The 13,470-nt window shown below is 40.4% G+C and overlaps 3 protein-coding genes across 4 annotated transcripts; 2 read left to right on the forward strand and 1 right to left on the reverse strand.

The window, feature by feature from the left end:
* Window positions 1-720: 720 nt before the first annotated feature.
* Window positions 721-2,900, reverse strand: LOC103721397 (pentatricopeptide repeat-containing protein At2g01510, mitochondrial). Its single transcript, XM_008811593.4, has one exon. It carries the CDS (start codon window positions 2,880-2,882, stop codon window positions 1,089-1,091), a length of 1,794 nt encoding a protein of 597 aa, XP_008809815.3. The 5' UTR covers window positions 2,883-2,900; the 3' UTR covers window positions 721-1,088.
* Window positions 2,901-3,176: 276 nt separating this feature from the next.
* LOC103721396 (peptidyl-prolyl cis-trans isomerase FKBP17-2, chloroplastic) lies at window positions 3,177-4,356 on the forward strand. Its single transcript, XM_008811592.4, has 3 exons — window positions 3,177-3,575; window positions 3,657-3,701; window positions 3,789-4,356. The coding sequence occupies exons 1-3, from the start codon at window positions 3,241-3,243 to the stop codon at window positions 4,141-4,143; spliced, it is 735 nt and encodes a 244-aa protein (XP_008809814.2). The 5' UTR covers window positions 3,177-3,240; the 3' UTR covers window positions 4,144-4,356.
* A 2,196-nt stretch (window positions 4,357-6,552) lies between these two features.
* On the forward strand, window positions 6,553-12,576 carry LOC103721395. 2 transcript variants are annotated; one of them, XM_039128813.1, is made up of 9 exons: window positions 6,553-6,809; window positions 6,888-6,957; window positions 7,984-8,051; window positions 9,243-9,304; window positions 10,673-10,757; window positions 10,851-11,084; window positions 11,732-11,860; window positions 11,956-12,017; window positions 12,121-12,576. In XM_039128813.1, exons 1-9 carry the CDS (start codon window positions 6,759-6,761, stop codon window positions 12,239-12,241), a joined length of 882 nt encoding a protein of 293 aa, XP_038984741.1. In that variant the 5' UTR covers window positions 6,553-6,758; the 3' UTR covers window positions 12,242-12,576. The 2 variants fall into 2 exon arrangements, with proteins under 2 accessions (XP_038984741.1, XP_026665949.1); XM_026810148.2 differs by having other exon boundaries at window positions 6,559-6,809; window positions 10,676-10,757.
* Window positions 12,577-13,470: the final 894 nt, after the last annotated feature.

Consider the following 13,470-nt stretch of genomic DNA (forward strand, 5'->3'; position numbering starts at 1 on the left):
TTGTTGATGAACTTATACTGGTTACTTTCACCTTAGCGAACCTCACGATCAATGATGGTTAACCATTATTGCATTTCCACCCGTTGCATGCAAGATGGCCCCACCATGGCTTGTAAACAGGTGAGGCGAGTTGAATTCTGTCGGATTTTGGTTACTAAATGTAACTCCTGGGTGTCAATATGGTGAGATGCTTCAGGATTTTGAATTCCAGCACATGGGACGCCCATAGAGGCCATAGAGATTATAAAGGAATGGCTATGTGATGTACATGGATTAAGGTTGTCAAGTGAGCTCAAAGGTGAGCTGTTTGTTAGCTGCAGCATTTGGATTTATAAGGGCTAGAGGTTCAGAATGAGTATACATATTTCTGTTCATTATATTGAGATCCATGGCAAGAGTTTCAGAACCCTTTGCTTTTATGAAAGTTCTTCCCTCCAACAAGCCTTGGGATTTGAGGTGCATTTAATTTGTCTGTTATACATATCAAAATAATATAGTTGCATGCGTGGATTCATGTGCACCTACATCGGCCTATTTGTGCTAATTTGACTGTCAGCAAAATTTATGTGCATTTCTAATATGAGCTGAAAGGCTAAGGGTTTGTTCAGAAAAGTAATTGGAAGCTACCAATCCCACAGCTAGAAAAGATGGTAGGAGATGATGAGAGCCCATTCTTTGAGACAACTTATATTACGTACATAAACAAGGAAATAGGTTGGCTATCTTGTCAAACCAAATTAGGAGCATCCGTGACCAAATTTAATTACTGTTGTCCCATTAAAAAGGAAAAAATTGATTTAAGAAAACAAAATGAATTGGTTCTCACCACTGCCGACCTGATTTTCCCAATTATTGCTTTAAAAATCAACCTCCTATCCTGCCAACGAAGGTAAGAATGGTAGGAATAATGCTGAATTTTGACACCAAGTAAGAATGGTAACCATAACCTTCAGCAAGCAGTATTTTGACACCAAGTGCTGAAGCACCCATTGGAGAGACGGTCACAATTGAACCGAATTACTAGTCCCAACCACACTCCAACACTCTGGTTCTTCCACACTGCTCTTCAAGTCTTCCTAAATTCCTGATCACCAAAAGTCCCGGCAGGAACACTCGCCATCTTTGAAATGGTGGAACCTGTTCTTATCTCTCATTATAATATCCCTTCCAAGTGCTTTGGAAACATACTTAGAGAACGTATGACAGTCATTGCAAACCCTCAGGTTCTTCATGATCCTTATTGGAGTCCCAGCACTCTTCATCCTGGTGAGACCAAATGCAATGGCAAGCTTCTCACTGTGTGTCCTGACTGCAGCCTCTTTCTCCTCGGACTCCACATCATGCAGCACGACTCCAGTAATCGGCTCATAACCCATTCCTCGTAGCACCGTAGTTAGCTCATCCAACTTCTTGTATATCTCCCTCCACGGACCGTGCGATCCTTCACGGAATAAATAAACCTCTCCATCCAACTCCACAGAGCTATAAGCTGCTGCTTTCCTCACATGATTCCCTCTCATGTTCTCCCTAACCTTCTCAACATCATCCCACCTCCCAGAAGCCGCATAGATGTTCGAAAGAAGCACACGATATGAAGGTATCTCAGGAGCTAATCTGAGGACCTCGTCTGCAGCAAGCTGGCCAAGCTCCAAGTCATGGTGAATCGTGCAAGCCCCTAGCAGAGCACCCCAAACACCGGCGTCCGGCTCGATGGACATACTCTTGATGAAGCTATAGGCCTCCTCCAGATGTCCTGATCGTCCGAGAAGATCGACCATCGTCGCATAATGTTCGACTTTCGGATCCAGCATGCGACCGAAATACTCCTTTCCTTCCCTAACCAAACCTGCATGGCTGCATGCGGAGAGAACAGCGAGGTACGTCACGTGGTTCGGCTGCACCCCGTCATCCTGCATCCGAGAAAAGAGAGACAATGCTCTGTGGCTATCGCCGTTAACCGCATACCCTCCGATCATGGTGCTCCAGGAGACGACACTTTTCTGCTGCATCTCGCGGAATAGCTTGCTGGCCTCTTCCATGCTGCCGCATTTGGCGTACATGTCAAGGAGGGCATTCTCGACGAAGACATTGCTCCCAAGCATCTCCTCCTTGATGCGCCTGTGGAGCCTCCTGCCCTGCTCCAAGCACCCCAAATAAGCGCAAGATGAAATGGCGCTCACCAGAGTGATCGAATCAGGCTTCACTCCAGCTGACTCCATTCGGTGAAAGAGTCTGAGAGCCTTATCTGCATGACCGCTCTGCGTGAAAGAACTGATCAACGCATTCCATGCAACCAAGTCTTTGCTGCCGCTGCTCATGCTTTCGAATATATTCTCAGCCGAATCGCAAGCGCCGAGCTTCGCATACATGATCATCAACTCAGTCCGGACGATGGCATCACATACGAGCCTAAACTTAATGACAAGCGAATGGACTGCCATCCCGAGCCAGACGTCGAGCAGGTCGGCGCAGGCTTTGAGCACGAAAGGGAAGGTGAAGTTATCGGGGCGGACGCCGAGGCGGCGCATGTCGTGGTACAGAGCGATGGCGTCGCCGGGGAGGTTGGACCTGGCGTAGGCCCGGATGAGGGTGTTCCAGAGGAAGACGCGGGGTTTGTGCATATCGTCGAACAGGCGGCGGGCGTAGGCCATGTCGGGGATGGAGATGAGGGAGAGGAGGAGCTGGGTGAGAAGGCTGTTCTTGTGGGAGAGGCCCGTGGTGAGGAGGAGCGCATGTATTTGCTTGAGATGGGCCCGGCGCGAGGCGGACTGGAGGAGGGCAGCGAAGCCGGCTTTGTCGGTGGGCGGCGGCGGCGAGGCGTGGAGGGAGCGAAGGTGTGTGAGCGTGCAGATATTGACGGGTGAGGTTATTCTAGCTATCATCGCTCCTTCATTCCCTCTGATTGAACTAAATGTTTAGAGGTTTTGAATCAACCTAAAACACTTTGAGTTAAAAGCTTGGCTCAAGTTCTTCAATTATCAAGCGCAAGCCTGAGTAGCCCAGAGCCCAGCTTGATGTTAGCCTGACCATCAAACGGGCTGATGAGCGCCTGACCCATCCCTGACCCTCACGGTACGGTTGATGCCCGTTCCCAGCCCCATGGCACGGCTTTTTCCACTTATCCGGTGGTTGTTCACTTGTTTGTGTCATGTGGTTCATAAAAGATAAGACATACGGATTTGTGGCTGGTTATATTCACCTAGAGCAGCTCCTTCTTCTGTCCTTCAGCCTCGAAGGGCCATGGCTACCTTCTTTACATCCCCCACCTTCCTCACCAACCCACTCACAAGGCCCCAGCTCTCGTGCTCGCAAGCGCCGCGCAATCCACCTCCTCAAGCACAGCAACCCATCCAATCTCCGTCGCAGCCTTCTTCCCCACCCCCTCCTCCGCCAGCCGCCAAGCCTCAGCAGAAGCCAAAGCTCGCTGCTGAATCCACCGATTGGATCGCCTCCTCCCTAACCAGAAGGTTCGGCCTCGGCGCCGGTCTCGCTTGGGCTGCCTTCCTCGCTGTCGGGGTCGTCTCCGAGCAGATCAAGACTCGTTTCGAAGCCTCTCAACAGGAAGCAAACACCAAGTCAGCCTTGTAAAATTCACCAACTTTCAGACTAGTCAATATCACGTTAAGTTACTTCAGACGGTCCATGTTTTTGTGCAGGGATGTCGAGAAAGAGGAAGAGATTGTTCTGCCAAACGGCATCAGGTACAAACTTGATGATATCGCTGCAAAGGACTAAAGCTAAGAACAAAGAACCATTAACTTCCTCTATTGTTTATATATATGGTTCAGATACTACGAGATGAGAGTGGGAGGAGGGGCTGTGCCGAGGACGGGAGACTTGGTGGTGATCGATCTCCAAGGGAGAGTGGAAGGAAGCGGAGAGGTGTTCGTGGACACGTTTGAAAAGGGGAAGAGGCCACTCGCGCTGGTGATGGGGTCGAGGCCTTACACCAAGGGGATGTGCGAGGGGGTGGAGTACGCGCTGAGGACGATGAGGGCCGGGGGGAAGAGGAGGGTGATGGTGCCCCCCAGCTTGGGGTTTGGAGATGAGGGTGCGGACTTGGGGCCGGGGGTCCGGATACCTCCTGCTGCTGGGCTTGAATATGTCGTGCAGGTGGACAGGGTCTCCATCGCACCTTCGTGAGCCGTGAAGCTCCCCAGACTGGTGTTCATGCATTCAGTTTTGGCACGCTAGGATGTGTCATGGGAGTTGTTGGATTTCTTCTACGAATGCTATTTTGATTTCTCTCCCTTATTATTATTGCACAAATTCAATGCATCTAAGATTACATCTTCGTCGTTAATTTGCTTTGATATATCAGATCATATAGCTGAAAAGCTCGTCACCTTTGAGTAAGAAACTGCGCATTGCCTTTTCTTTTATTAATTTTTTCAGCAAAATGATGGAAGTCATCTCGCATTTCGTCTATGAGCCAGCCCAGGTCCCAGACAGATCAAGCCACTCTCGAAGAACAAGGACAGTACCATGCATCTAAACAAAGATTGATTGTTAGTTATAAATTAAGACAAAGCTGGGAGATAGATGCTTACGAGTTTGTGCGAGACTCACAACATGTCCGCCTATATCAACCTATATATTGGCAACTAGGCCTGGTAATAAATTTGTTTTTGAATTGAAGGGGACTTTTAATAAAACCGGCTATCTGACTCCTGCATAAATAGCTCATGATTAAGTACATTACAGCTATTAATATCCATGGAAAATATAATTGGATTGCCCAAATTTGAGAATTGGCCCTCTCTACTCTCGGCACAAACAAGATATGATCCAAAGTCATTTTTAGAAGCACAAATACGGTGAACAATAGTTTGCTTTATCTCATGTTAATAATCGATTGCTTGTCTCATAGAAGTACACTTTCTAGTTAGAGGCACTCCTGCATTTATATTATTACCATGTGGTTTGAACTAACATGAATAATTTGATAGATAAAAATTGTTATTGGACAATTTGGATTGCCTTTCCATTATATTTTGTTTTTTGTTTTGCTTTGAAATTTTTCAAATTACAAGCAATATTTTTTTAATATTGATAGGTACATATAAAGCCTTGGCCGGTAAATTATGGTAATATGAAGCCCTAGGAATTATTCATTATTCTCATAAAAAATGAGGCTATATTATTAAAATAGCTAGCCTAATGCTCATTATCCCTATTCAATTGTCAACTTTTTTAATGAATATAGATAAGGAAATAACGAACATATAGAGCCAAGATAGAGTTTATTGCCGGTATTAGTCTAGGAGCTTCATAATAGAATTTGAATATTAATAAATTGAGATAAATTGTTAAAAAATGATTCTAATATGTAAGCTGAATCTCTACTAAGTAAAAATTATGGTAAAGGATCTAAATATGAAGGAGGCTAAGAATGGATGGAAATGTAGGTAATTAGACAGCCCTAAAGCTTAGGTCCAAATTAAAATGGCACAATGAAATAAAAGAAATCTTGGCCCTTCAATAATTTGTATGGATATTTTATAAACCATAAGACAATAATGCAATCGCGAGCTTACCTTTTTCCAAATTTGATGAACAACATTACTCAATGCATGTGCGGGCAACCTTACTTGCATCTTGTGTGAAACAATCACTGGGGACCAACATCTAGAAACTTAATTTTTTGGTACATAACATCAATCAACCTTAATTGTATAAATCTATTAACATCTCAATTGCACCTTAGCTACACTACCGTAGAGGATTATTAAATCTATTTTTAAGCAAAATATCAATCATTTCACTATTTTAGGTATCAATATAATCATAATAAGTACGACAAATTTTTGATGAAACATATTTAGGATTTAGGCAATCCATATCGAGGATGAAGACCCATGAGGCCAAGGAGCCTGCTTTCCTGCACACAAAATTTACTCTTCTATGCATAATTTTCTTTGGTAATAGAGGATAATTGTTGAAGTATATGTGAGTTTGGTCTCATGAAAGGGCAGTAGTTTGTTTAATGTTGACCCCAACATGAACTTGGAGCCATGCCAGCATGTGTTTTGTGCGCCAAAAGTGGGAGTTTTGTGTGCTTTAATAGCCATTTTATCCTTTAGCGGCCGTATCAAAAACCCTGGTTTGGTTACAAAAAGCAATTCCGAATATGAGAAGATAAACGAATGGAAAATTCGTTATAAACATTTATTTCATGATAATTTGTTTGTAATTTTTTCCGTTCATGATCTCTTCTAAAATGTACCTTAAATTCTATATTATTTAAACTACATCATCATTGTGACAGCTCTCACTGGGCCCCTCCCACTGGAGAATGTTCAGTAGATAAATTTTACTCATATCCTTTCCACCGGCGGAGAAGCCCACCGACGTGGTAGCTCCTTCCACGTGTAAGTACGTCACACTAGCACCATCTAAGTACTGGTAAATCAGACAGCGACTCCACCGGATAAACAAGGTAGAGGGCATTCGGTCTCCGCATTTAATCATTATCTGCGCGTTTCGAATCTGAGCCACTCCGATAAAATTTTAGTTCTATTCCATCCGTGCTACCACCTCTGTGGTTCAATGCCATAGTTTTGGTAGAGCAGGCTGCTGGTGAGGTTCTTTTCCCCCAATTTTTTTTTCTCTCCCTTTCTTTAGTTCTTTTTACGAATTGATGTGTAGAAATTCCGACCACATGAATCCGAAATGGGCGAGCAAAAGTGAACGGTTATCCCTAGCACAGCAGTAACAGCTACAATTACGCTTCGAGCTCGCCGTCGGAAAAGCAGAGAATGGGGACTGTCCTCGACTCCCATTTCTTGGCCCTCACAGCCCTCGTCACAGTATACACACTCTCTCTCTCTCTCACTCTCTCTATCCATGGTATCTTCTTCTAGTCGTCATGTTTTCATAATTGATAGGTTGGATATCAGCTAATATTCTTCATCATCACCGGGCTTCTTAGGTTTGATAAGGTCACCGACTTTGCCGGTAATATATTCTCCCCCTTCTCCTTTTCTCTACACATTAGATTTTTTTTTTTTTGACAGCCGTTTGTACTTATGTGCTATATAATTCCTTACTTTCTTGTGGCATATGTTGATTTCTTTTTGTTATGGAATGTAATATTTTGGTTTTATATCTGTAAGAAGTCTGCTTGTGAAAACCCTCATCTAATTATGCTCAGGTGTTGGTGTAATGGATACACATATACATACGGATACTATTCGAATGCTAGAACACATATTCAAGTGCTCAAAAGAGATAACGGAGATAAATCGAGTTTCACTATTGTCTTCTTTCTTTTTTTCTGAAATAATTGCTGATGGAAACTATATACTTATATATGTTTCAGAGAATGTTGGAGACAGCCAATATTTGCCATATCTATGTTCTCTCTAAATGAACATGCATATAAATTGATTTATAGAATTATTTTGCAGTATGCACATGAGCCATGTGGACATAGTACAGCACCATTTTCTGTTCTTTTGGCTTGAACAAGTAGGCATGTGTTCTTCCTTTCCTTTTTACTATTTATTCTAAGCAAACAAGGAGATTCTTTAAGGAACTACAACATGGTAATGGCAGCCAAAAAACCACACTAAACCTGTTGGCAGAGTACAGTAGAACTATTAAGAGTCTCAAGCAAAACGCTTGTTGAGCCTGAAGGCTCATTGTTAGTGCATTGAGAAGGCAATCTGTCATTATAGATAAACCAGCAACCAAACTTGGAGGAGCCGGGGAGATATTCTGTGACCGCACTTGTTCCTATTAAAGAGAATGTGATGGAAAAACTATGACAGTATAGAAAATGAAATAGTTGGTAGGAATCAGTGGAAAGCCTGATTGAGTTATTGTTCCTTTTGTCCTATTGATCGATATTGTTTCAAACAACCAGCAAAATATGTTTATTTGAAGAACTGAATCTCAATAGTTGGATTTTATATTTTTTTGTTAACTGGATTTAAATATGTTGTTTTACTTCGTGCTTTCATGTTATTATACTTTATGCAGGTGGCACAAATTTTGTTATACTTGGAATACTAACTCTTGCTTTAAAAGGAACATGGCATTTCCGACAGGTACAACTTCTCATTGTTGTTATAAGTATCCTAAAAATGTTTTACTGTCAAATAATGAAACAACAATGAATGACTTAGTCAACAATGCATGCACTTGTATTCCAGTACATGCATGCATCTACTCATCTTGCTTAAATAGAGAACCTCTGTTTGCTCTATGATGACATTTTGGGGCTCTAATCATCTTTATCAGAAGTCCTCCAATGTGCTGTCAAGAATTTTTCTTTTCATGGATTGCTTGTTTGGATAGTCTAGCAATTTACAACTTTTCTTACTGTACCCATGAGGCATTAGTTCTACTTTCTTTATTTTTTTTTTAATAGATTAACCAATGGTGGGAATGAGAAAATATGGACAGATAATTTGTCATTAACTGGATGTCAACAAGTTTAAAATCCTGTGGTCCAGTTACTGTGTTAATACTTTATGGTGTATCTTTTAAATAGTCATACTTAGATGCTAAAAAAAAAGATTAAAACATTTCATAGATAGCTAGTCAATGCAAGAGCTCTTACTTGTTAAGTAAATTTAGATTTCTGCCATAAACAAGTATATACTAGTAATATCATGTACATAAATTTTTACCTTGGCAAGCAATCTGTCATTATAAGATTTTCTTGCAAAAACGGGATCAAGAATTTTACAAATAAATTTAGAAGATGATGCAGCAAGTAGAGTTCCAAAAGCTCCCTAGTTAGTTGGTATGCATTCTTGAAGACAGTAAGGAAGGGTGGAAGGAAATTTTATTTTTACCTTCAAAAAAAAAGAAAGAAATTGACTACTGAAAATGTTAATCATGAAAACCTGAAACCTAAAGGACAAACTTTGTTCAGCACACAGATCTTCCTTGTTCATCACTGCAAACACTAAAACCAATTAGTAACGTAGAACTTGGTTTTATATATAGAATCGTTCGTTACTGTAACTCTTCAATTATATGTGTACTAACAGAATTTTTAATACAATTTATCATAGAGAATGCAGTTATACTTTTCTAAATTTGCAAACATCTTAATTCTTAGAGGGTCTGTTTGTGTCAGCAAATTAATTTGCATTAACCTGCCTTACTTCAGCTATATATATTATCTGCACGAGTCATGTGATTAATATACTCTAGATATAATTTAATGACAAAATTCCCTTTCTGGATTTATAAATTTATCTATCTAAACATGCAGCTCTGTGTTGCAGATTGTGTTGACATTGCTTGTAGTACTTTGGGGTCTTCGCTTGGGATTATTTTTATTGATGAGGTATGCTTATTAAAGATCATACATATTAGTACATTCTGTTCTATTTAGAGTGCATATCTTTAAGTTGATCTCTTTGCTTGAATTAGTTTCATGCTTGATATTGTATTAAAAAAAATACCCATGATGTTGTTTCATGTCACAGTTGATTCTGATGATGCTTATAAGAAGTGAACTGTAATCAAAAGTGGAAACTCATTGTTATGTGATTGTCTAGGATGAAGCTTTGTAAATAAGTAAGATGTCTTTAAAGTTATCATTTATGATTAAACTTTAAATGAAGCTTCATTTTTATAGATGCAGTTATGTTTAAGGTTGCATTAAAGAAAGTACTGGACGGTCAAATTGTACTTATGGAACTAAAGGAAATGGCTGCAAGAAACAATGTTTATGTGATAAAAGAATGGAAAAAAGTCGATGAGAGAAGAGAAGAACTGAGAAAGAGAACAAGAAAGAAAGGAATGGGTTGCATGGTCTGAACTGCCCACACTTTACCTTTCTTGTAGATGTGGTTTATGAGTAAAAATACAATAATTCTTCCTGTGTCTAAAATCTGGGCCGATCCGATAATGAGTCTATCAATTTAGTATGATAGTATCAAATTCATCTGAAATTTTAGAAATCAAGCAAGCCATTGGTCGATTTGTAGATATTGATACTGCCTGACTTGCTACATGGCATGTAACCAGGATGCTTGTAACCTTGAGGAAAATTTGGTTGTTACATTACTTTCCAAATGAATAGACATTAATCATACATGTTTAATGACCTTTACTGGATATAGTTGATCAATGTTGTTGTCTTAATTTGTCAGATGAAGGCTTTGTGTGTTATTATGAATTTTAAACTAATTTTCAAATCTAGGTGGTAAGTCTATTGTCAGGAATTTAATCAATTCCATAAACCTTCATGCCAAGCAACAAACACATAGGGTAAATGAGCTATGCCAAAATATGGATAACTGTCAAACCTCTGAAATTAGTATCATACTAACATATGAATTAAAAGATAACAAATCATCAAGGCTGGAGCATTCTTTTAAGAAGAGGATAGGTGGTTGCCTTATATTTGTATACTGATTTGATAGATAATATGAGTCTAAGATCTAATCCAACTATATAGAATGGTGCGCTCCTTTCTGTCGACAAGCAGGATATAACTAACAAAGTAGTAATAAATTATTAATTCAAATCACATAAAATTACCCATGAAATAAAGAATAGCAACAAAGATCCTTCTGACTTTATCATATCAGATGGATTGCTTGTTATACAACTAACTTCTTGTTCACTTTAATGCAGTTTTTCTGGGTATGTTTACTTCCCTTTCTGCAAATTGTCAGTTACGCTTCTTATATTTTCTGGTCAAAAGTAGGATTCTGCAGTGGGGGGAGGATCGCCGTTTTGATGAAATGCGTAGTAATTTGGGGAAATTGGCAGTTTTTTGGACATTCCAGGTTTTAGTCACATTTAGTTTCACATAAATCATTCAAATCTTGCAATTTCTGAACGGCAAGTAAGATGTCAATATTAATCCTTGTTAATGACAGGCTGTCTGGGTGTGGACTGTTAGCTTGCCTCTCACAATTGTGAATGCTAGTGACAGAAATCCATCTGTCAAACCTCAGGACATCATTGGTTGGATAATGTGGTCTGTGGGCCTATCCGTTGAAGCAACTGCTGATCAGCAGAAATTGATTTTCAAGAATTCTCCTTCTAATAGGGGGAAATGGTGCAATGTAGGACTTTGGAAATATTCCCGTCATCCAAATTACTTTGGTGAGGTTAGTATGTTTTATCATGTATCTGCTTTTTTTGGTGTTCTTATTCTGTTTGCCATTTTGTCTATGTACTGTATATGCTGCCAAAACCAACGTAAAAGGAGGGAACATATTATGTTTGGTTCAACATTCTATGATTAAGATTTTCATATATTGGCTTTTAGGTGCTGTTCTCCAAAGCTGATCTAAATTTGGGAAGGCCATTAGAAACTCCTGAATACTATGTTCTCCATGTTGATCCATACCATTGACATCATCATATTATACGAGTGTTTACTGTTTCTTCCCAACTAGTTGGCGTTTACTGGCATGTTTGTTTCAATTTAAATTTCTATTTTTCCAGAGTTATTCGATGCTGCATTTCTTTTCCCATAAGTTGGTAGTAGTAGCTTGTCTACTAGTAAAATTGCAGTGCTAGTGGAAGCTCTGCAGTCAGATTTACTACATCTCCATTCTCCCTTTTATATATTTATGCATTTTCCCCTAAGTTCTTGCTCGTGATGGATTTTATCGATGTGCTTACACAGCTCTCATTGTGAAACACAAAATTTTGTATGTATTCATGCATTTTTATCAAATTTCTGTTGGTACTTTATAGCATTCCCATTCATCAGCTAATTATAAATAACTGATACTTGTTGCATTTACAGATTCTCTTATGGTGGGGAATATTTGCAGCTTCTACTCCCGTTCTAAAAGGTGCAGAATGGCTGGTAGTTATTGGACCTGTATTCCTGACTCTGTTGCTTCTTTTTGTTAGTGGCATCCCTCTACTTGAGGTTTGGCACTTGGCTTCTGAGTGGCTTAACTTACACAATAATTTTCCCGGCCATTGAAGATAATAATTCTCATCATGCTTCATTTCTGAAAATAGGAATCGGCAGATAAGCGTTTTGGCTCTGTAGCAGAGTATCGTTTCTACAAAAACACAACAAGGTCAGCCTCCTTTTCTGTAATTTCTTGGATTGAATTTTTCAAAATCACAATTGCTGACAGGGAAAGCAGAGCAGCTTGTTCTAACAGTTTATTACCATTCCAGCCCTCTTGTTCCATTGCCGCCTTTTGTATATGGAAAACTGCCTGCATGGTTCAAGGTAGCTTTCCTTTTTGAGTTCCCTCTATACAGTCGAGGTCTTCCATATGAAGGTTCGTCAAGCTGATAGTGCTAAAGTTTTCTTCGGAAATCAACTGCTGTGATGGATACACACTTCTCATCCTGTCTACACTGTACAAAGTTTTACTAGGAACAGGGTATCATTCCCTGTCTTTCAGGTTCTGTTCTTGCAATTTACTCCAATTGATGGGTGGCTGCCGCCGCATAAGCTGAGGCACTGTAGAATTCACATCAAACTGCTGAATCTTTTTATTTATACTGAATCTTGCTTTAAAAATGGATATGCGGACCATCTTGTGTTTTAGGTTCTGCAATTCAAGAGTTATGCTGCCCCATGACTTATATCTTAATGATTGTATCCACAGGAGAAGGTTTCGACTCTAACTGGAAGTGTACACAGAAACCCTTTTCATTTGCATTCCCTCATGTGAAATGGAGCATGTCTTTTTTCAGGGCATTAGACGTACGCAAACAAAATGCAGTATTTTTTCTTGTTTGTTTTTGTGATTAAGGCTGCATAATTAGATGGCCCTTAAGTAGACACAACTCGAAAGAATGAGCCTGAAAAACATCTCAAAGCTGGGAGGGAATTATCAGAGCAAAATTTCACACAGCCAAACCTGAGTGGTTTGCCGCATAGGAGACCATTAGTCAGCTGCCTTGAGTGGATTGCTGTATAGGAGGCCATTAGTCAGCTGTCTTGTTTGATGTGGATAGAGTCAAAATGTTTGAAAGTAGAGATAACCCTCATCATATCCTCGAGAATGGGGTAATAGAATTGGATCTGATAGCACTCTGGTCAACCACCTAATCGCAATCCTTAAGAGTCCTCCTCCGGTATGATACTCGGGGCTTTTAAGATCATAACTGCATATATCAAGCCTTCCCAAGCCTCTCTCACCTCCGATGGAACAGTAACATCCTAAAGCTAAACTCCTCTGGCTCCCTGGTTACGAAACGGATACCCAGCTTGTCCATACACGCCACTGTCCCGCACATTGCCATCGAAGTTAATTTTGCGGTTACCAAGACGTGGAGGCTCCTAGGTGAAATGAATCACCCCGGAAGAAACCCAGGTTCCCCGGGAACAAAATGCAGTCCTTGCAGAATATGAAATGGCTCACTAATATCATTTACAACGTCCAAGGGGCTCCACTGAGGTATGTTTTGGCTCAAAGCAGGGAATGGCTCTGTGGTTATTATACGAGGAATGAAAATATTACTGAGAACACCACCGTCACAGGAGGCTGCAAACATAAACCCAGTCCCGGTGCT

This window comes from Phoenix dactylifera, chromosome 8, assembly GCF_009389715.1.
Source record: "Phoenix dactylifera cultivar Barhee BC4 chromosome 8, palm_55x_up_171113_PBpolish2nd_filt_p, whole genome shotgun sequence".
Lineage (NCBI taxonomy): Eukaryota > Viridiplantae > Streptophyta > Magnoliopsida > Arecales > Arecaceae > Phoenix > Phoenix dactylifera.

Excerpts from the sequence above, each read along its gene's own strand:
- LOC103721397 (XM_008811593.4), bottom strand. The coding sequence starts at position 2,882 with ATGATAGCTAGAATAACCTCACCCGTCAATATCTGCACGCTCACACAC.
- LOC103721396 (XM_008811592.4), top strand. The coding sequence starts at position 3,241 with ATGGCTACCTTCTTTACATCCCCCACCTTCCTCACCAACCCACTCACA. Across the intron at positions 3,576-3,656 it reads CAACAGGAAGCAAACACCAA|GGATGTCGAGAAAGAGGAAG; the intron begins GTCAGCCTTGTA and ends GTTTTTGTGCAG. Across the intron at positions 3,702-3,788 it reads GTTCTGCCAAACGGCATCAG|ATACTACGAGATGAGAGTGG; the intron begins GTACAAACTTGA and ends TATATGGTTCAG.
- LOC103721395 (XM_039128813.1), top strand. The coding sequence starts at position 6,759 with ATGGGGACTGTCCTCGACTCCCATTTCTTGGCCCTCACAGCCCTCGTC. Across the intron at positions 10,758-10,850 it reads CAGTTTTTTGGACATTCCAG|GCTGTCTGGGTGTGGACTGT; the intron begins GTTTTAGTCACA and ends TGTTAATGACAG. Across the intron at positions 11,085-11,731 it reads ATCCAAATTACTTTGGTGAG|ATTCTCTTATGGTGGGGAAT; the intron begins GTTAGTATGTTT and ends TTGCATTTACAG.